General features: G+C 41.6%; 2 protein-coding genes across 3 annotated transcripts; one reads left to right on the forward strand and one right to left on the reverse strand.

Annotated features, from left to right (window-relative positions):
* Positions 1-294: 294 nt before the first annotated feature.
* On the reverse strand, positions 295-16,107 carry nsmaf (neutral sphingomyelinase (N-SMase) activation associated factor). The gene is made up of 31 exons (XM_053412239.1): positions 15,951-16,107; positions 11,796-11,882; positions 11,042-11,120; positions 10,701-10,762; positions 10,505-10,541; positions 10,275-10,325; positions 9,529-9,600; positions 9,319-9,366; positions 9,147-9,199; positions 8,910-9,039; positions 8,746-8,817; positions 8,531-8,639; positions 7,311-7,487; positions 7,143-7,222; positions 6,957-7,047; positions 6,701-6,764; positions 6,253-6,304; positions 5,672-5,792; positions 5,388-5,519; positions 5,259-5,301; positions 5,001-5,167; positions 4,695-4,806; positions 3,903-3,961; positions 3,736-3,803; positions 3,585-3,652; positions 3,382-3,505; positions 3,037-3,120; positions 2,775-2,925; positions 2,226-2,328; positions 1,533-1,642; positions 295-1,113 (listed from the first exon to the last, which is right to left on the reverse strand). Exons 1-31 carry the CDS (start codon positions 15,986-15,988, stop codon positions 1,019-1,021), a joined length of 2,739 nt encoding a protein of 912 aa, XP_053268214.1. The 5' UTR covers positions 15,989-16,107; the 3' UTR covers positions 295-1,018.
* A 421-nt stretch (positions 16,108-16,528) lies between these two features.
* Positions 16,529-21,624, forward strand: LOC128425570 (transmembrane protein 241). 2 transcript variants are annotated; one of them, XM_053412240.1, is made up of 15 exons: positions 16,533-16,748; positions 17,592-17,638; positions 18,327-18,404; positions 18,490-18,571; positions 18,714-18,791; positions 19,371-19,396; positions 19,564-19,615; positions 19,710-19,758; positions 19,988-20,033; positions 20,132-20,167; positions 20,395-20,429; positions 20,509-20,578; positions 20,883-20,976; positions 21,145-21,209; positions 21,456-21,624. In XM_053412240.1, exons 1-15 carry the CDS (start codon positions 16,677-16,679, stop codon positions 21,517-21,519), a joined length of 894 nt encoding a protein of 297 aa, XP_053268215.1. In that variant the 5' UTR covers positions 16,533-16,676; the 3' UTR covers positions 21,520-21,624. The 2 variants fall into 2 exon arrangements, with proteins under 2 accessions (XP_053268216.1, XP_053268215.1); XM_053412241.1 differs by lacking the exon at positions 18,490-18,571 and having other exon boundaries at positions 16,529-16,748; positions 18,327-18,438.
* The last annotated feature ends 62 nt before the right edge of the window (positions 21,625-21,686 follow it).

Here is a 21,686-nt window from a genome sequence, read left to right on the forward strand (position 1 = left end):
AATTTGGATGTTTTAAATTGAAAGAATTTTTTAAGTTTTTTACAATGAGCAGTGAAGGCATCCATGGCTGAGCAGACCAGGAGCGCCATCTGCTGTTTAACAGGAGAGTTAAAGTGATTGCTCACCAACATTGTGACACCGAAGCAGTGTTTTTTAATTCAGAGTAAAACCTACTAAACACTTGAAGATAAAGAGAGCTGGTTCATTTTTCTGTTTAAAAACTGGAATCTACTGTAACTGACATGAATCCAAGCCGTCCACTGTCTCTGCAGGAAGAAGCACACTACAAACATATTTCATGTCCACATGATGAGCACATTTATTTGGGGTCTTTTCCTCTGTTCCTGGATTATTGCCACATGATTTTAACAAGTCACCTGGTTAAATAGCTAATACTGTATACTCATGGTTTGGTGTCTCTTAATATTACCTAATAATTATCAATACATCTCTTCCTGATGCACCTAAGGAAACCAACTGCCTGAATCTGAATCTCTGAGGCTTCTGATTTGTGTATTTTTAGAGGTAAGCATCTATTAACAATAACACCTGAGTAGCATGAAGCTCTGTAACTGTGAGGCCACATTATAATAACAAAATGCACATAAAGCTACAGAAACAGGATCACTGATTAAAAAACAACAACAACAACAACAGTAACAACAACAGCAACAGCAGCGTAACATGGTAAAGAGCAAAGGAAAAAATCCACACAACTGTAGAATAGGCTGAAACGTAAGGCATATACACTATATAGTTTTCTCCTCATGCACAAAACTGCAATTGGACATTTTCTCTCAATATGCAGACAGACCTGGTAAATAGTGTGACCTATAATCCGGATTTGGATTGACAACAGTTGAGAAAGAGGTGTCGGCTACTCCCCCTGCTCTGATACTGTAGCTTTACAGTCCAGCTCCGTCATGAGTCTGTTCAGAGTCAGCGAGTGGTCAGGATACTTGGCCTGCTGCACAGGAAGTCTTTATCTCCGTGATGGATTTGTGCAGGAGCACTTTGTTTAACTCTGGAGCTTCCAGAAGATCATCTGTCTGTCCTCCCCCCCTGTGATCACCGTGCTGCACAAATTGTTCATCCACATCGTCGTGACAGCACCTGTCAAAGAGAGATCATATTTGACATACTGTATTACATTTTAGAAATCAATTGACAGTGGATTTCTTTAAAGGCTGATAGGTGATTATCATTCCCCTGCATTTCCATTTGATTGACCGTGCCCTTATTGTGAATTTAAATTAGGGCACAAGATAAGTAGAGGCATAAGGAGAAGACCACATCTTACGTATCTCTTCTGTTGGAAAAAATTAACATTACAGAGACAAAGAAGGTTTACAAGTAGCACCACAGACCAGAGACAAGCTGCGGACTCTTGGTCTGAATTTGTAAAAGCTCAACACTATCAACATGTTTCACAGCGCCTTTGATTTGACTAGAGTTACACTTAAAGGATAATTTTAACAGATAAAACCTACAGACTGTTCCCCAGGTGAGATGTTAAACTCATGAGGTCTTACCGGAGTGTGCGGCGATCCTCTTGGTGACTGTGTTGCTGAGCAGGTCCCAGAGCAGCAGGTCACCTGACTGCCCCCCGCACAGCACCGAGTTCCCGTCCCAGCAGAAACACCTGGAAACAACCAAACAGGTGAGTCCCTTAGGAAGACCACAGGCTGCTAACATGGCTGAGACTTGAACACAACAGTTGGTTAAAGACTGATGATCACAGTTTGGACTCATTTTTCTAAGGAGCATCACTAAAGACATTTTCAGAAATGGAACGCAGAAAACCCCCAGAAATTAGGCCCAGATATTTTTGCGCAGTTTGTCTTTCACACATGTGAAATGCAGCATGAGTCTGTCTGGGTCAGACGTGTTCAAAATAACAGGAACATGTCTAGAACATTCATGTTGGGGATGGCAACATGACGTATAAATTCTGCTATACTGAGATCGTGTGTTTTGTTTACAGCACATTCAAAAGACAAAAGGTCTCGAATCAAGTCATATTTTTTCTACGTACATCAGATCATGGAACTGTCATCAACACGCCCACTCACTGGACATGTTCCTTCTGTTTCCTCACATGGGCTCACTCTGATATTTTACTCGGGGGGGCAGGAGAAGTTCAACTGACGAATTCTCACAGACAGTGTTTTGGGACATTTCCATGAAACGGCAGCTCCACTGTGGTGACCGCAGTGTGATCTCACCTCTGCTCCTCCTCTGCTTTCACCGATGAGATCACCATCCCTGTCTGGACATCGATAACCTTCATACAGGAGTCGGCTCCGATGCTGAGGATGTGTCGACTGTCTGAGGACGAAAGATTGGTTCATTACTTCAGAGTGAGTCAAGGTTTCCAGGGGATTCAGGGTTTAGAAAACACGATTGCATTTATTAGTTTGTTTAGATCTTTCAGATTCACGTTCAGGTCCCCACATCACTGCCATAGTTATGTTATTTCTCAATTCAGCTTTATTTGTTGATATCGAGGGATATTGTTCTGCTTTTTCGTTGTTTTCCAGGACAATCTAAAATATGTAATGGCCGTTTACACCCCTGCTTATTGCTTCTGCTTGTCTTGCCTGTATGACTCACACAGAATAATGAATTCAATAGCTGCCTACACTTGAAAGCAGATAGTTAAAGTGCTTTGTAAAACAATACAGCACTTAAAGAGCCATGCAGAAGCAGTTACTGAAGCACGGATTCTGAGCCCTGCTGAAATCAGCGAGGCCAGAAGAGGTTCAGACATGTACCAGGACTGAAGGCCGCGTGGTGGATGGTTCCTGAGTGACAGTGGATTTGCTGCAGTGTTTCGTAGCTGCTCGTGTCCCAGATGGTGACGGCTCCGTCTTTACAGCCCGTCACCAACAGAGTCCCCGCTGGATTCAGACCCGCGGCGTTCACCTGAACACGGGGACGGATAAAACAACACGACAGGGACGAGAATAAGTTGAATTTGTTGAATCCACACAAACTGGCATCACATGAAAACCCAGATTTAACAGCCTCACTCACCCCAGTATCATGTTCCAGCTCAGCCAGCAGCTCAAACTGGTATCTCTTGTTGCTGGAGGAGCTGTCACACACACACTGCCAAACCTGTCAGAAATTAGAAATTAAATAACAGCCGATGTTTCTTTGCCTTCTCTTCTCTCCCAGTCCTGCAGTTAATTAATGATCCTTGTTCCCACAAAACCCTCCAACGTTCACATTTTCTTTTTCACTCAAGTAGTGAAACACGTGTCTGATTCTTTGCATAGGGTTATATTGGGTAGAAATTAAATGAATGAACAAAAATGCAAAAAATAAAACATCTGTCTGCAACCCTGATGTCATGTTGTTGTATTTTATCAGTCTCACCTTGACAGTGGAATCCCACGACGCCGTGTACAGCCGGTCGTCATACCAACACATTTCACTGACGGCGTCATCGTGGCCCATCAGCGTGTCCTGCCGCCTGCCGTACGGGATGGAGTAGAAATACCTGGGGGACAGAAACATGTTGAAGTGAGGAAAATCTATTTAACCACCTGCGTAGAATGCACACACGAGATTGTACATACACATTGTTGTCCCACGAAGAGCACGCCACAGTTTTACCGTCTGCCAGCATCAAACATGACGACAAGGCCTGAAAAACATCCAGAGAGAGAGAGAGTCAAGGAGGAGCCCAAGGAGAGATGGCGAACAGGTGAGTAAAGTCAAAGTGTGCACCATGTTTGAGAAGGACATGCTTCTCTGGAACTCCTTCAGCTCTTTGGAAAACATCTTCAGTGATGAGTCTGGAATGAAGAGTCAAACAGGCAAATGATCCAGAGGAATAATAGAGAAGTAAGACATTTTAATCTCTGTAGAGAAAGAAGGAAAGATTTGTTTCTCACCTTGGGATGTGGAGAAAATGGCTGCTCCGTCTCGGGTCACTGCAATGCCCGTCACAGCCCTGCAGGTTTACCAGAACATGTGGAAGGATTGAGGAGGTTTTCAGGTTCATGTAGCAGTCGCATGAATAACAATTAGCAAAGAGGAAACTGAGACAAACATGAGGTTAGAAACTTTGAAACGTGAGATGGTTTGGTCAGCAGCCACCTGTCCTCAGCACCTTCTGCTCTAACGACGTCCTCAACAATACATTTCAAGATGTCACTATTTTTAAAACACACGGCGGATGAGAGACTGGTGCAGCTGCATGTCGCCTATTTGCTTTGCATGAACTTCCTCATATTTCAACCAGAGCTTTCATTTCACATGTAGACCAGCAATGCAGCTGTATATCTGCTTTGTTACCTTCGCCGAGGAGGTGATGTTTTCATTCCTGTCTGCCTTCTTTGTTGGTTAGATTACTGGGAGGATTTATACAAAATTCGGTGGAAGGATGTGTCAAGATGGATCAGGGAACAACACAGATCAGGCAGCGGATCCAAGAACCAATTTTTTCTGCTTTATTTAAAATTGTGAGCTGAGGCGTTTTTGACATTTTGACTGATTTCCAAGGGGAAACTTCAAAGATCTTGATAAAAGGACAAACTTGGCTAATTTAAAGGAGTGATAACTTTAAGTGGCTGCAATTTGGGGCCGCTTGATTGAATTCAAGAGGGTTGTTTGGCCTTGGCAGAGGGATGCTCAACACTGAGCTCTAGTTATTGCTGCAGCCAATCAGAAGCCTCTTCACTCACTCTTTATGGATCTTGTGGCTGGAGACCTGGGTCAGGGTGCCCATGCTTGTCCAGGCCATCTTCCTGCTCTCCTCAGTCAGGTCCTCGAAGGATGAGTCCTCGCTCTGAGAGGCTGGAAAACAACACAGGAGTCACTGCTGGAGGAACATCTGGATATCCATGTTGGATATGGCAAGAAAACCGTGTTGAAGAACTACCACTTCTTTAATGTCATGTCTGCACACTTGCGAGAAATCCAGTCCTCCCCTGATATATACATCAGTCTTTTCAGAGTTAATCATAGAGATGTACGGTTGTGTAACTCACATGGAGACAGTTCACTGACTGGTGAGGTGAGGCTGGAGCTCCGGGTGATGTTGTGAAACCGTGGCGTGATCCTCTGAGGGTGGGGGCTGCCGAACAGCTGCGTGGGCGTCTGACCAAACTCCAGGATCTGTGTCAGCATGGCGATCCTCTCGTCCGGGTCTTGGATGCTTTGCGGAGAGATGTCGGAGGGAGAAGTTTGGTCAAATGATGCAGAGGAAAGAATCGGTCTAAAAACTCTTGAGGGATTTCAGCTGATACCTGTCACAGTCGATGCAGCCTTCGTAGGTCAGAGGGTGAAAAACTGAAAGAGAATGAGTACCAAGTGAGTGTTTGCCAGCTCTGGTGGGTTGCTGATGTTGGTGATGGCTGCTGGGAACAGTATTTTACCATTATGAGCTGCCACAGCTTCGCTGCCTCTCTGTCTGAAGCCAAACACCAGGTCAATCCACTCGTGAAGGTTCTCTGACACGTACTGACTCTCCAGTGCCGTCCTGTGCTTCTGGAGGAAATCACCAGCGTCTGGATTAAAGAGAAAGAGGGCATAATAAATATGCCGCAGCAGGACACACTGAAAATCAATAGTTGAATTATTAATAAAGGCAGCTGGATCAAGTGGATGCAGCATGGGGCTGAAGGGAGTTAGACCCATCTGGGTTGGAAAAGGAAGTTACCTGAGGCCCACGATGGGAGAGCGACGTCCCCGACGAGGCTTCCATTCTGCTTCCTGCCCAAATCCAGACTCAGCTTGTTTTCCAGGAAGCTGCAGTCGTCCCCGTAGAACTCTGGAATCAGCTGCATGTCAGAGAAAAATGGGTTTATAATCATTTTATTCAGTCATACTGACGTTATTATTATTGTCTATTTTATTGGGGTTCATGTGCAATATTTCCTAAAACATAACTGTTGCCATATGAGGGTTTGTACCAGAGTTAACTGAAAGCTCATTTTGATCAGCAACAGAAAAAAATAACACAAACAGGATACAAACTTACACACAGTAGTAGATCACACATGCACACAGCGTGTCAATACAAGTGCTACATCAGAAACAGGGAGAGTAAGTGGTGAAAGAGCTGAGGATCTGTAAACTGTAAAACTCTTTCTTCTCGGGCTCCACTTAGATGACGGCCTGAATACAGTGCCACAGCGCTACAATACAATCTCATCAGTATCATCACTGTCCTACAGTCATGAAAGTCACTGAATCAGTCCTGAATCAATACATTTCTAAATAATAAAATCTGTGTTTTACCTCTTTGAAGTCAGTTGCTCCCTCTAAGCAGTTTCTCCAGGTTTCACCGATACTGTGAAGAGGAAACATCATCATTAATTCCAACATGTATGTGGTCTGGGTTTGTTTTGTTTATTATTGTTTGTGCGTTGCTGTTTGGATACCTGTAATCCTGTATTATTATGTAGTGATAGTGATGCTGAGACGAGACTGCACATCTCAAGAGGTTTTTCCTCATAAATACATTTGATCACATAAAAGCATATTTAATCTAATGGTAACTTCATAATTTCTTAAATTATTCTTAACAGATCATTATCATTAATGGAGTAAAATGTACAATACATCACTGGTTTGTGATTGGTGATATCCTACAATTCAAGGCTAGCCAGGTCCCAGTCAAGAAAAGAGAACAACTACCCAGCATATGTCTGGTAAAGGACCTGGACTGGTGTCAGACTGTCTGTACCTGTTGAACATGCGATCTGCGTGGTCGTAGCGACCGTTCTGCAGACACAGCATGTGCTCCGGAGCTGCAGGCACAAGACGTTTCATCAGATTAACAAAACACCAACATGGAGACAAGGAAACACAGCAGGGAGCTCTTAACAGTGTTAATATAATACCTGCACCCCTGCTGACACAAATAAAACATGTAAACTCACATTTAGCATGTGATACAAACCCGTACATGATGTGTGTTAATGCACAAGTGTGCAACGTACCAACTCTGGCCAGGTAGAAGAGGACGTAGCCTGGAGACGAGTAGTGGCTGCCGTACATGAAGCGGGGTTCAGGCATGCCTCTGTAACGAGCCTGTGAACAAGAGAACATCTCTGCACTTACTGAGGAGCTGAGGACCAGGGACGCTCACGGTCCAGAAACAAGGAGACATCGGGGAAGAGACTCACCAGCAGTCGGTCCAGACGCTCTTTGTTCAGAGCTCCCACCGGTTTGCTCAGGTCTCTGAATGTGGCGGCGTTCTTCATGTCTGAGACACAGAAGCCCGGATGGTTAAAGCTACATTTTCAAACGCGTGATACTAGATACCTCCAGTTACTAGAGGCCTGACGACTCACCTAGCTGTGAGCTGGTGTAGTCGGCGATGACCCAGGGGAAGATGGGATACTGGGAGAGGTCGTTGCAGCTGCGGTCCGCCAGGTTGTTGAGGTGGAGGAGATACTGGTAGTTACTGAGATGACCTCGCTGCCACTGCAGCATGTAGCTCTCTGCTGTGTGCTCCGTCATGTGGTTCTCTGAGGGAGTCATGTGAGAACAGCAGAGTGGTTTTAGCCATGTGTCCAATAAAAACATAGAATTTTTCAATGGAATGTAAGTGACCATTATCAAGACAAAAGAATTGAAAATGAATGGTAAGTTTTCTCCTGAATGTCAAAGTTGATGATGTTTATATATACGCACAATGTGAACCATTGGGAATGACCTGATTTTCTGCATTAATCAAACACATGGTGACTTTTTGGAGAGAGCAGCTTCCTCTATGACACCGCACTCCGAGTTACATGATGGACGATGTAAATCAGCTCCAATGATTCCCTGAAGCCTCGAGCTGATACTCAGAGCTTCTTCTTCTTCTTAACCTCACTGATGATGCTTTGTGCCGTCTGAGTCATATTAGCTAGGACCTAATGTGTGACCAACCACTAAACTGAATCCATTTTCTCCACTAGGAACTGATAAATATCTAATCTCTTGCAGGCGACTCTACAACACTTTATGACTTAACAGTAATTTTGTATTAAATCAAGCCACATCAAAAAAGGGCTCACTCATACAATTTAGTTCCTTAGATATGTCTCTGAGAAGTCAATGATCTTGCAAACTGAGAAAAGGTTAAAAAAAATCCTGGATCTGCCCCTGATTTACTGCACCATAATTATTGTGTTCTTCCCTGACACCACATCCTTCCACCAAGTTCTGTGGTTATCTGTTGCAGTCTAGTTTTTGTGTAACACTGCTATTTAATAGACAAACAAACCTTTGGCATAGGCAATAGCTGATATTCACAGAAACACAGCACAAGCAACAAGCAGGATCTGTCCCAACAACACACACTGTGAGTGTTTGAATGATGTTTTTCAATATGGTGAAGAACACAACTAGTATTTGTCTGTTAAAGGATTCAGTTTGTTCATTATTGTCACTAAGATATAGATGATTCAAACAGTTCATTTTTCTTTGTGTAATGTTCAATCTTGAGGCAATAGCCAAATCATCACAGCAGGAAACATTTTGAAGGTTTGAATTAAACCACATTCAGTCGGGTTGATTTTCTCACCCAGGAAAGTGGCGATGTAGTAGTACATTTCATCTCTGTCAGCGGTAAGGTAAAACTTCAGGTAGATGTCAGAGCAGAAGTCGTTCTCAGTGCAGAACACCTCCAGACCCTTGGCCACACATGGACACACGTACTTATCAAACTGTACAAACATACGAGACTGTGACAGTTCATGATGTAAACTAACATCATTATGTGTGTGCAAGATCCCTCACCAGTGGTCTGAGGCAATGTCGTCTTTTGTAGATTCTCCTGATTCTGTGGAGTTTGATTTGAATCACGTGTTTCTGACATGAGAGAAGAAATGAAAATGAACTCAGTTAGGATGAGGTGACTGTTTATTCTACTGAGAGCACTTAAATGAGATGCGTCAGCTCACCGGAAATCCGTTCAGCGGCTGGAAGTAAAGGTTTTCATCCGTGATGCAGACGTGACCGGGGTTGGACACCAGAGGCGTGACCATCTCCACCTCACACTCCATGTGAGGCTTCTCGGTTACGTTCTGAAAACTTCACAGCAAAGTACCGCCAGTGTCATGTTCAGCTACATGATCCAAAAGAATCAACACTGCAGAGCTATATATTGGATTATTGCTTTGAAATCATACACAACATACCAGTTTTTGTCAAACGAAGACCTCGCCAGTCGTGACTGTAAATTAGCAGCAATCTGCAAACACACAAAAGAATTAATAAATTACTGGAATGAAAGACAGAAATAATCATTTATGCTTTTGATTTACGGTCTCTCTTCTTTTCTGCTTGAACATAAAGAAGTGACTGACTCACCATTGCAGTCTGGTCTCCTAGCTTGTCCAGACACGATGCTCTGTGAAGCTGCAAGAACCAGCAGAATCAGAAGGTGCAGAATTACAGTAACTTGTACAGTGAGAGTGCACTAAATCAAATTCAGCACAAACCCCTAAAGATGGAGAGATGAAGGGAAATCTGATGGACTGGTAATCAAACACACTGCTCAGTCCGGTGACAGTCACTTACCTGAAGTAACGTTTGCACGACGTCTTCTGTTTTAGTCCAAACCTCCAGTTGAAAATTAATTTTCTTTAATCCCTGTGGATGACATATGAGAAGTTACCCAGCCTGTCGACATGGGTGTGTGCATGTGTGTGTGTGTGAGTGTGTGTGTGTGTACAAAATAACCATGCATTGAAAGAGTTTCATCAAACTTCATGGGGGTACGACTTGGGATGATATGTCCAGGCCAGTCAAAGGACAAGGTTAAACAAAATATGACATGAAACACACATATTCCACCATATCTCCCCAAATAATAGAGAGACAATAATGGCAATACATTATAAAAAAGTTAGTATGGCCTCATATGGGTTTATACAGCAGACATCGCTTCTGCAATGCTTCACATTTCATATTTGAACACATAAACAAGTCTTGGAGTCTCTCAGAGTCCTGTGTTCAGCCTCATCTGCAATCATTGTGGTTTAAGGCCTCAGCCAAGTAATTAGAAATCTTAATGTTGACACAATTACACACTTAATCAAGTTTAGCCGTTTCATGGTCCTGGTTGAACCAGTAGTCAAATGTGATGCCTGAAGCAAAGTACTGAAACTTCTGGAATCCACATCTAATCCTCTTCCCTGCAAACTGAGTGGATTTAATCTGGCTCTTGAGGACATCCATGACCAGACGTTTCTCGAACAAACAGATGCACAAAGAGTGTGAAAACATCTGTTGACACACAAACATCAGCGATTCGGTCGACTCACCCTCTCATTTCTGTAAGGGGAGATCACGTTGCTTTCTTTGATGTAAATAACCTAAAACAAAAGAGAAAATTAGATTTTCCTTCACAAATTCATAATAATTAAGCCTGACAACTGAAGACCACAATAAGACAAACAATCACCATTTATTTCAGCCTCACAAGTCATGAGCACTGATGTCACTTTGAGGATCAGGCACACAATATCACATCTCCATGGAAAGAATAACTCACCTGTCCACATGAAACAGAGATGGCTGATGGTCGAGGCCTGTGAGGAAAACACAGAAGTGTTTAAGGAACAAGAAACAACCTCAGAGCATTATTTTAAAAAGCCCAATGTTGGTTTCCAGGTATATTTAACAATTGTGTGTTATTTTTGAAGTGACCAAACCAGCTTGACAAAAGTAAAGTGTAAGTGTAAACTCACTCATTGAAGGGGTTGTTCTCTTTCTGCACAAACTCAATCTTCTTACAGTCTCTAAGAGGAATCTGCAGATGAAGAGAAAAACCACATCAACACACATCTGGTTTCTGCATCTCCACGACAATCACAATGATCATTCAAAACTGAGCACTATGTTTTTATATAAACCCTAACCCTAACCATATACCATTCTTTCTCTTATCCTCACATTTCCCCTCATGATTGCTAAGAGAACATTTTAATAATAATACTAATATTTCAAATTTATTACACCGAAATTATTTAAAAAAAAATATATTATTTGACAGGAAGAGTTTAAAAAACCAACTGTTACTAAAACAAACCTTTAGAATTGGCTCGGTGAGATCCTCAGGATCAAATATGATTGATCTGGAACAGACTTTAAATGAGCCTCTGCTTTTCCTTGAAGGGAAAAAAGGAACCTCATTATACAATAAAACTATTTATATTCTACTGCAACTTGTAATGAATACATAAAGGGAAACAGATGTAAGGATGTTAGGTTATTTAAATTTGTTGGTATATATTGCTATGTGTCAATATTCTTCTAAAAAACCAACGTTTCTTCCTTTAAAATAGAATGATTCAAATATCACATTAAACTAATATTGATTTACTGAGTGTAATAAATAAACAGGATTGTGTGTTGTTGTGTTTTGTGCTGGAAACACCTGAGACATCGAGGCTGATCTGACAACAGCTTGTTGTTCAAACACTGACAGAAAACCAATGTCAAACTAATTCTCTGACATCTGGAAACGGATTTAGAGAACAAACAATCCCATACCCTAACCCTAATGTGTGTCTGTGTTACAAACCACACTCAGACCCAATTATCTTGTCAGTCTATTTGTGTAGTTTGTTAAAGTCTTCATAACAGGATGAGATGATGTTTGAACAGTTGTAAAGATCAAGCTGCCCTCAGCTCCACCAACCTTCAACAAATATCACTACCTGAAGTGTAACTGTAACACACAGACCTTCAAATACACTAAACAATTCTGGTTTTAACTCACACTGACCCTGAGATGTCATTAGTTCGTAGATAAAGATGCTGCTGTGAATAATCTGAATTACCTCTCGTTTTTTGAAATGTTTGTCACGTGGTAGGCGATGTGCTCTTCAAAATAAAACTCCTCCAAATCCAGCAACAAGAGAGAAAACCTGAGGGAGAGCAGAGGAGAGATGAAGTGAAACAACTGCACAGTGTGTAAAACGTGGTGGGAATAACAGGAAATCAAGCACTGGGTTAGAAATAATAACAGTAAGCAGGATCACTGCTAAATATACTGACCAGGGACGTAAACAACACAACCACTGAATTATTGAAAGGACAAACAGGCGGAATACAATATTTTCACTTGAGGCTAAGTGTGACACATGGCCTCAAGTGATGACACAATGAGCTCAAACGGCCTCATGGGTAACGTAGGCACAAAGGAAGAAGACTGCATGGAAAGAAGAACAGAGCTCTTTGAGTGTCTGGTACAGTCAGAGGCTTCTTTCCAGACGTGTTCTCAGTAACAATCAGTTGTGACAGTTGTCATTTATTGAGACAAATGTTTCGGTTACAGATGTGAATTCAGATCAAGCTCAACTCGGCAAAATAAACATAGGAAGTGTTCAAGTGACCAAACCTGATCTGCAGGTTTGGTCACAGTCTGATCACACAATTAGCAATCGTCATATAACTTTCTGCTCAGCGCCACTGGGAGTGATTATTCACTCCCAGTGGCGCTGAGGCCCTTGATCCACCACAAAAGACGATAGACTGCAAAGCGTTTCCATCGCCACCTGGTGGCTGGCTGCGGAACAGGTCATAAATCATGCCTCCTCTATGTTAGTGGACAGGACATGGAGTAGGTCAAAGTACACATTGTCAATTATATATTTATCAATGAGGGTTTCTGTCATTTTAAGTAGTTCTTATCACACTTGTGTTTGTTAAGGGGGTGACATGTCATGATTGGTCTTGCATGTATTACGTATATGTAGGATCTCAATACAACGGCGATTGATCAAGGTGGCAGCGTTTTCATCTGTGGTATTTCTGGCTTAGTTTCTTAATTCTCATAGGAAGTGCCTCCTAGGATATGTTGAGAGCAGGAGAGTCTGTGACAAGACTCTAATTTGGATATCTTTATAAATTTGTGGGGGGTTCAGAGGCAGAAAAGTCAGCAAATCGTTGTTTGAAGACTGAGGGAAAAGGAGCAGATCTAAGAAATACTTTTTTTATCTATTCGACTTCAGATTTTACAGTGCAACCACTTGACATCGCAAAATAGATTACAAAATTCGGATTTGCTGGATTAGTAATGGTGCTGATAAAGATCAAACTAATAGGATGTGGTTTCCACATTCAAAGCCAATTTGTGTGTTTGTGTTTTTGATTTTTACTACACTCACCAACTCAGTTTCACTCACATGAACACAAACCACTGTATGTAGGGGAAGAGGCAGGTGTCCGGTCGCTGCAACACTGACCCAGGAACAGATCACCAGCAAATCCAGACAGATAATGTGTGTGTTTACCTTTGTAATCTTCACCAAGGAGGTTATGTTGTCGTTGCTATTTGTCTGTTTGTTGGTCTATTGGCCAGATTAGTCAGGAACTGCTAAAACCATTATATAGAAACTAATGAAAAGGTTGTGTATGGGTGAAGAAGACCCTATTCATTGTGGAGGGGATAGAGTTCAGAGGGCGTCTACAAAATGAGTTTTTTATAACTTGTCTTTAACAAAGCATTTTTCTACTTTTATGAACATTAGCCATATGTATAGCACTAATAACTATAAACAGTTGAAATCTGATGCAGATCCGGATAGTGATCAATATTCAAAATAAACATTTTAAGGGGATGATCTATGCACAGTTGAAATACATTGAAACATATTTCTCATAATAACTATATCAGACGATAGATATTTTACCTGCGTTTCCTATGGAAGATTTCAGTTAGTTTATGTGTATTTGTTATATGTATATGTGAATGCAATACATGTATTTAAAATATAGAGATAAAGTGGCCTATCAGCTTTGGCAGAGAAATGCTCTCTCCAAGTGCCCTTCTACTTTGAGCAAATGTTTGATTGCATAAAATATTTTTTTTTAAAAGAGCCAAAGACAAATAGAAATCCTTTACTTCGAATAACAAATTACATCAACTGTTTTTTCATTCACTGAAATATCCTGTTTCTCTGAATATGCCCGTAACTTTTTTTAAACAGTAAACTGATGGGTACTCAAAATGCTACTGACAAAGTCCTTTGTCAGCGTGGCTCACATCCAATTGAATTAACAGTTAGTAAAAAGATAAATATATTTTTAGTTTTGAGTTGCATGCAGTAGTTGGATGGTTTTAAACTATGGAAGAAGACACTGTCATGGGGTTATTATTACATGATCCTCTGAGCTGAGAGAAACAATAAAGTCAGTTATTTTTAAACACCGCAGTGGAAACAACAACAGACTGATTTTATCCAATTTATTTTCCTATCGACAAATTATCCTTATCAACCCACCCACGGTCTAAAGACAGTTAGTCACAGCTGGGGCACATATATCTTTTTCATTTTTCGGAAGCGACTTCTCCTCTCGTGCCAAGTTGGCTCTGAGTCAATATGCCCTGACTGAGCACTTTAGACCACTGTCACATGGAGCATCATTTAAAAGCTTTTAGGGAATAAGCAACGTGGTACATCAGGATCATATGTCATTCTCTTCTTACTCAGTATGATGTTACTTCATTCACTTGTTCACAGCAGCTGCCGTAGGGTTCACTGTGATAGATATAAAGGCTTAGGGAAGAAACTCATCAATTATACATAAGGCTGGTTCACCCAGTGCACAACGCCCCAGGGCTACTTAACCGTATTGATAACACGGTTATCATAAGCTTACAGCATATGAAGTAGAATGTCAAAAATAACAAGCCTCTGACACTGTGACAGGTTTAACGACCTGGGGTGTTTTAGTGTTTATCTGTTACTCAGTTGCCTTTAAGTTGTGTCTCATATACTTGTTTTAATTTGTTGTGTTTGTCAGTAATGATCAGACGGAAAACAATAGTGAGGACTAGAGCCCGACTGTAAAAAAAAAACATGTCCGGCAATATATTAGTATATACATAAGTATTTCTAAAATGTTGTTATCGAAGCCTTATGACAAACTAGAAGGGCACACTAAGAACATCATCATTTTAATCATTGTGTTCTATTCAGTCCCATTGACGTCGGTTGGACGAGGTACCTTAGTTCCAGGGAAAGGAAACCTTAGTGCTTCAGCTTGATAAGACATTTTGGACAGCTCTATGCTTCCAACTTCATGGGAACAGTTTGATGGAGGCCCCTTTCTGTTCCATGAATCTGCCTCAGTGCACAAAGCTAGGTCCATAAAGGCATGGTTGTGTGAGTTTGGTTTGGAAGAGCTTGACTGGCCAGCACACGCCCTGACCTCAACCCCAGCTAACACCTTTGGGATGATTGCGAGTCATGGCCTCTCATCCAACGTCATATTACTCCCTCACTACAGAGCTGTGAATCAAGGATTATGAACTTAAATAAGTCGTCAGCTAACAGTGAAACCAGCCTCATTGTTAAGTGAAGCAACATATTTTTGTACCTGTCAAAACCCCCAGAAGCAGTTTTCAGACATGACCTGCGGGTTGTGTGGCTACGGAGTTAACGCACAGTCCGCGTTTCACACATGCACAACACAGCGTGAGCTTTTACAGGGTGAGAAACTCTCTTGACATTCGTCTGCCTCTTCTACGTGTTTGCTTTATTTTTTTCACTTTTGCATCTGTCGCACATCAGAGACACCGACACCTCCTCTGGGGACAATACGGAGGAACAGGCGCCCGAGCCAAAGATGCTGATGCTACTTTCACAACAAACTACACAAAGTAACAACTTCTCTAATTGTTTGCATCAGCAGCCAAAAGACTGTTGTGTAGAACATGAGTGCACGGGGGGGGGGGGGGGGGGGGGGGTGCAAAGCCCACTTCTGCCCCTGGGCCCCCTCAGGAGTTTGGCCTGGCCCTGGTCGTAGCTTGATATTGAGGAGTTCGGTGTGAGCGCCGGTTCTGCGGGTCACTGCTCCCGATCCCGCATCGTCACACCGCTTAGCTCTCATTAGCTGAGCGGCTCAGAGTGACGCTACAAACAACAACAACAACAACAACAACAACAACAACAACAACAACAACACAACCATGGTGAAGCAGCACTGACCTCTCCTTGGTCCGTTCTTGCGTCTTTAGAGAAGCCATCGCTCTGTGTTCTCCTCTGTGTTCTTCTTCTTGTTCTCCTCTGCGTTCTGGACTGCGACCAGACACAGACCAGTAAACACGGAAGCCGTCAGGAAACCACGTGATCACAGATTCCACGCAGAGGTCTCACTCTGACTCGGTTTTCCGAATACCGTCTCCTTCGCCAAACAGTGCCTCTCAGAAAAAAGGAAAAGTGAACTCATTTCCAGTGAGATAACTCCCTCACATGTTTTTTTTTTCATATCCTGAAGAAGTTTAATGTCACCTGCACTGAACTCATGAAACTCCATTTATTCATCATGTAATGTTGTTCTACTCAATTTATTTATAGTAAAATAGTGTCATTTTTTGTTGTGATACAGAAGAAAACATGATTTGATGCCACAGGAGTTGTTTCATTCTTGATTTTGTTGTAAATTCGTTTTTTTCAATTTTTCAATTTTCGGATAAACATGCTGCTATATGCAAATGTCCGATTAATCGAATCAGAAGATTCATGTGGAGTAAGACCTCGGGTGCCTGGACGTGTGAGTATGTAAAGATCTGGTAGGCTGCGGTGCATAAACGATCTTTGTGGTGACGTGTCTACTGTGCAGGGAAGTTTGTGTGCAGATGTGCGTGTTGTGTACTTTCATCGGAGCCAACACGCAGGGGATCGGACCATGATCATGTCCCTTCAGGGGTCAACATGTCATGGAGACGTCACATCAGCGGCTGCGTCTTCAGCCTCGTCTTCGTGGTGTCTTATTTCACCAACAAGGTGAGAGTGGAGTTCGAACCCCACACGACATCCTGTCATCACCGCTGTGCCAATTCTTCAACTCTTCACCGCTGCACAAAGTCCCTCATAGGGTAGGGGGGGGGGACTGCGACCAAAACGTCATCAATAATCAATAACCAGCCAAAACTGTCACTTTAGATCGATTCATGATCAGATTGTGGCTCATCAGAACAGCAGGGTGAACACGAACAGGAAGTGAAGAGCAACAAGTTAACACAAAAGTTGTTGGTTGATAATAAATATCGATTATATCGTCGATACACCAATAATTATCTCGATAATATTGATACCTTGGCCAATGATGAGACGTTTTCATCTGCGTTTGCTTGTTTGTTCGTTTGTTTATTTGTTTGTTAGCAGCATTGCATGAAAACTACTTGATGGATTCAAATCTGCCGCACCTAGGGAACTGATAGGAATCTTTGAGTGTGTGCAATTTGGTTTGTTGACTTAAAGGGGACTGATGGGCCTTGGCGGATGTTTGCCGTCTACTGAGATCTGTTCTAGTTTATTTGAAGTTTAAAGACTGAGTGAAGGTTGTGGTTTAAAACTCTCCTTTAAGAGCAGAGAACGACAAACACTTAATAAAACAATAGATCTTACAAACACAAGGTAGATCAATGATGTGATATACGTCCTCAGTGTGATCACACAATGCATAGCACTTTAGTTTTATTTATATTAATGCAATTTCTGTATATTGTGTTAATATCTGTTATTGTTATATTGCCCCGATTTAATAAGCGATGAAGTGTCACTGTATTTTATAATGAAGATAAGACAACTACCTGGATCTAATTGTTTTTTCTCCTCTTTTTTCAGTTTGTCCTGTCTGTGTTAAAATTCACATATCCAACGTTATTTCAAGGGTGAGTAGTTGAATCCTGTCACGGTCATTATGGGCTGAAATGTTAACACACCTGCTGCCAGCTGTGTCCTTAAAGGTCAAAGTGTTGGTGAGAGGAATATCTGCGCAGTTTATTTGGCTGCAGTTTGTGATTCTCTTCATTTTGTCTCTAAATTGGCAGAAAATAGAGAAAGGTTCAGATTTTTTATCAATTATCGACATAGTTAACAATTGTTTCTGTAGGTAACTCAGTTAATAGACAATCTTTATGGTCCTTGAAAAGAAAGGATTTAGAGTCTACATTGCTTAATGTTAAATTGCTTCTCTGCTCCCTGTACATAAGTGTGAATAAAGATGGACAACATGTCTCCAATTCCTCCCACTATAAATATTCTAAATACGAATGCTGCCATCTTGTGCCGTATCTTAACATTTTATTTCTTTATAGCATCAAATAACTCATTATAACCAAACTTATTTGAAAAATGAACATTTGAACATCAATGTGATAAGAACTACCTAAAATGACACAAACAGCCTTTGAAACTTCTTAATTTGTTGTCCTTTAAAATAACACATTGGTGGCAGGACTTATGGCCAATGCTGCAGCCAGCCACTAGGTAGAGATCGAGACGCTTTGGGGACATGTGGTCTAGAGTCTATGAAAATTACTGTTTATGTTCACTTTCGAGACTAAATCATGTTCTCAGATGGCAGACGTTCATCGGGGCTCTTCTTCTCCTGCTCTTCTGGAAGCTGGGATGGGTGGAGATGAGCCGCATCACCAGGTACTGCTCGGAGACTCAAAGGATTCGTAACCAGGTGCATGCCGACTCTGTCCGTGGTGTGATGTGTTTTAACGTTGTGTTACAGATCGGCTGCTCTGCCCTGGCTCCCGGCCTCCCTCCTGTTCGTAGGAAACATATATGCTGGATCCAGAGCCTTATCACACATTGTACGTCCAGAAACCTCCTACAGTTAAAATCATGGTATTCTTAAAGGATGTATAAGACTGAGGAGGCCATTCCCAGGATTGGACGAATCAGGTGGCTGCAGCAGTGTTATAAGGGAAGTGCGTGTTTTCTCTCCCCTTGCAGGAAATCCCTTTTTTCTTCACACTCCAGAATTCCTCTCATGTTGTTAGCTACACAATCCTGAAGGTTGTTCGTAGAGAGGTAAGAACCTGCACTTTATATGTGAACCATAGACTGTGCATAAAGATGGACGACAGGAAAGCTCCTCAAAAGAGAAGGCAAAAGATCTCGATCACCCCCTGGTGGCTGGCTGTGGTATAGGTCCTAAATCCATCCTCCTCCATGTTAGTGTGTGGGACATGGACCAATCTAAAAAGGCAAATTGAATTTCCCCAAAGTTTATGTAATTTTTGGTAATTACAGATTAATATTCAAGTGTTCTGATAAATTTGGTTTTGATGTCTTATTCGATGCTATACGAATGGGGTGAAACATCATGATTGACAGCCGAGACGGACTTCACCATTGGTCGAGTGCATGTATCAACGTGACCTTGACACCGCAGCTCCATCTCCTGGTTGCTGCTGCACCGACTCTGGCTCCAAATTATTTCATTGGGGCAAGATGGCACCGTCGTTAGTATCTGGGTTGTTTTAGCTTCATTTCTGGCCAGTGGGAGGAAGTGGGGACGCGTCGTCCATCTTTATAGACGGTCTACGATATAAACACGTACAGCTCTGTGGCACACCGCTTATCATCATCATCTCTTTCCAACTACAGAAGATGCGCTGGATGACATTTATCAGGTTTGTGCTTTTTGTTTCTTTCTTCTTCCACATAAAGTTACGTTAAAAGTCACATAAAAGCAACAGTAATGACTACAGATAAACAGATGTATGAAAGATTATTTGAACAAATCCGAATTATGATAATGAAAAGTTCCCTGAAGCTTAAAACGTTTTTCTTTTCACAGCATCTGCCTCATGCTGCTTTCAGCCATCAACCTTCCCCTCTATGACCCGCAGGTAAAAATACATTAGAATCAAATTATGAATTTCTCATAAGCAGTCCATCGTCAGAGTTTATCAAGTGTCGGCTTCACCTCTCCCCTCTTTGTAGTTTGACAACAGTGGGTACCTGTGGGCCGTTGCTCATCTGTTCTGTGTCGGTGAGTAAAGTCTGTCTGATCTGTACCACTGTAGAAAATGGATTGAAAGTCTTCAGCATGTGAAAATGAGAATGTACTAGACTCTCTTCCCATCACTGCTCTGGCTCTTACACATCAAAGGGAATATCTGAATTAGATATAAGAGAGTTACTTATAAAATCAAGTAAATGATTAACTTAAATAGAGAATGGCCAGAAGTCTAAAGCAGATGTTCTGATTCATGTTTCAGGTGCATACAGGGTGATTCAAGGTCATTACCAGCCCAGTAATTTAAGGTATGTTCCGGACCCTTCTCTCATGTTAAGTATAGACTCTACGCTTTATTAAAGTTGTCAAACCAGTTCACTGACACTGTCATTTCTTTTCATTTTAGTGACCTTGAAATACAGTGCATCAACTACCTGTTCAGGTAAGAAGGAACTACTCGAAGGCTGGTTTCTGACATGCTACGGAATTTTTTCGACATTTTCCAGATGTGCTGTATGTGAGAGCAAAACTCATTGAAGCATGTCCAGGTTAAATAATCCAAATTAAAATTAAAAACCTGAATATGTCTCCTTTGATATCAGTAGATAAAAGTGGCAGCTGGTGCAGCTTCAGTTGTTGTCAGTGACTGATTTGATCTTTTCCTCTCAGTTTTCTGCTGCTGGCGGCTGCTGCTCATCCAACAGGTAGGAATCCACTCGGCTGATGCTCCCCATCATTTCTCATTTCACTTTCACATTGCATCACATCATGGTTTCTCTGCAGGCGACCTCATGGCTGCCATGGAGTTCCCCTCCCTCCAGTCCTACACATTTCACTGTGGCTGCTGTGCCAGGTACTTCGTAGCTTTGTGTCCTTATAATGAATCAGCACTGAGCACTGCATCTATTGGATCTGTATTTATTTTATTGTATTGATTAAAATCCTCCAGGAACAATGGCTCTAGGAAATATGACCTTAGTTTTACAGGTTGAAAATAGAAAATACATGGGTGGATTTTTTATTTGATTTCTACTCTTTTCTTCAGAAAAATACTTTGTAAGCAGTGTTCTAAAAACTGAATGTCATAATAGTTTTAATTACAATTGTTGTTTCTATATAGTAACTGATTTTACAGTGTTTGAATTTGTGGTCCACAGCGCCCTGCTGGGGTTTCTTCTGCTGTTGGCCACCGTCAAACTAAAGAGTGGAATCTCCCTCGAGCACTTTAGGATCTGGTGTTTTATATCAAAGGTGAATATCAATCACATTTCTATTCATATTTAGTTATAATTCTTTGTTTGCCGCGACAGAATTAGAATAATTACTTTTCAAAGTTGACACCAAAGCTATGATTTCAATTCAGATAAAACCAGATTAACCAGATAACCCTAACTACATTTGTTCATCCTTTGCCCCCAGGTATCTGCCATGTGCCTCTCTCCTTTGGTTTTCTCCATGGAAATAAACACTCCATCTCTGATTTGGTGAGTTTCTCAGCTGCTTTTATTCCCTGCAGGCTAATGTTTAGGTTCTGTGATGAAGTAGTGTCACCACTGAAGGTGCATGATCAGGAGAATTATTCTTTAGATTCTCCTGTCTAACTTTTTACTACTTTTTATGAGATTATGTTTGAAATTCAACTTTCTGGAACCTACGAACCCATCGGAACCACATGGATCCTTTTGAACCTGCTGCTGATGTTAACTGCTCATGTTGTTATGTGGTTGCAGTGTGCTGCTCAGTCATGTCGGGGAGGCCCTGCTGGTGTATTCTGACAGAGAACCTCAGTTTTGACAAACAGCAGCTTTCACTTCAATGAAGAGAACATGTTTATATTTTTTCACTTTTCTAATCTTTGGTGTTTAACCTGCCGACCAAATAAAATGATCTCAGTAATAAGTTGTCTGTCTTAGATTTCATCTGAAAATATCCAGAACTGGATGGAGGTTTCACTGTAGAAG

This window comes from Pleuronectes platessa, chromosome 20, assembly GCF_947347685.1.
Source record: "Pleuronectes platessa chromosome 20, fPlePla1.1, whole genome shotgun sequence".
NCBI classification, from domain to species: domain Eukaryota; kingdom Metazoa; phylum Chordata; class Actinopteri; order Pleuronectiformes; family Pleuronectidae; genus Pleuronectes; species Pleuronectes platessa.

Bases quoted from the DNA above. Each gene is read 5' to 3' on its own strand.
- nsmaf (XM_053412239.1), bottom strand. From the start codon at position 15,988: ATGGCTTCTCTAAAGACGCAAGAACGGACCAAGGAGAG. The intron at 9,601-10,274 runs GTGAGTCGACCG...TGTCATCCACAG, and splicing joins CCCCTTACAGAAATGAGAGG to GGATTAAAGAAAATTAATTT. The intron at 9,040-9,146 runs GTATGTTGTGTA...TTTGCTGTGAAG, and splicing joins TCTTCGTTTGACAAAAACTG to TTTTCAGAACGTAACCGAGA.
- LOC128425570 (XM_053412240.1), top strand. From the start codon at position 16,677: ATGTCATGGAGACGTCACATCAGCGGCTGCGTCTTCAGCCTCGTCTTC. The intron at 18,572-18,713 runs GTACGTCCAGAA...CTCCCCTTGCAG, and splicing joins CCAGAGCCTTATCACACATT to GAAATCCCTTTTTTCTTCAC. The intron at 20,168-20,394 runs GTAAGAAGGAAC...TTTTCCTCTCAG, and splicing joins TGCATCAACTACCTGTTCAG to TTTTCTGCTGCTGGCGGCTG.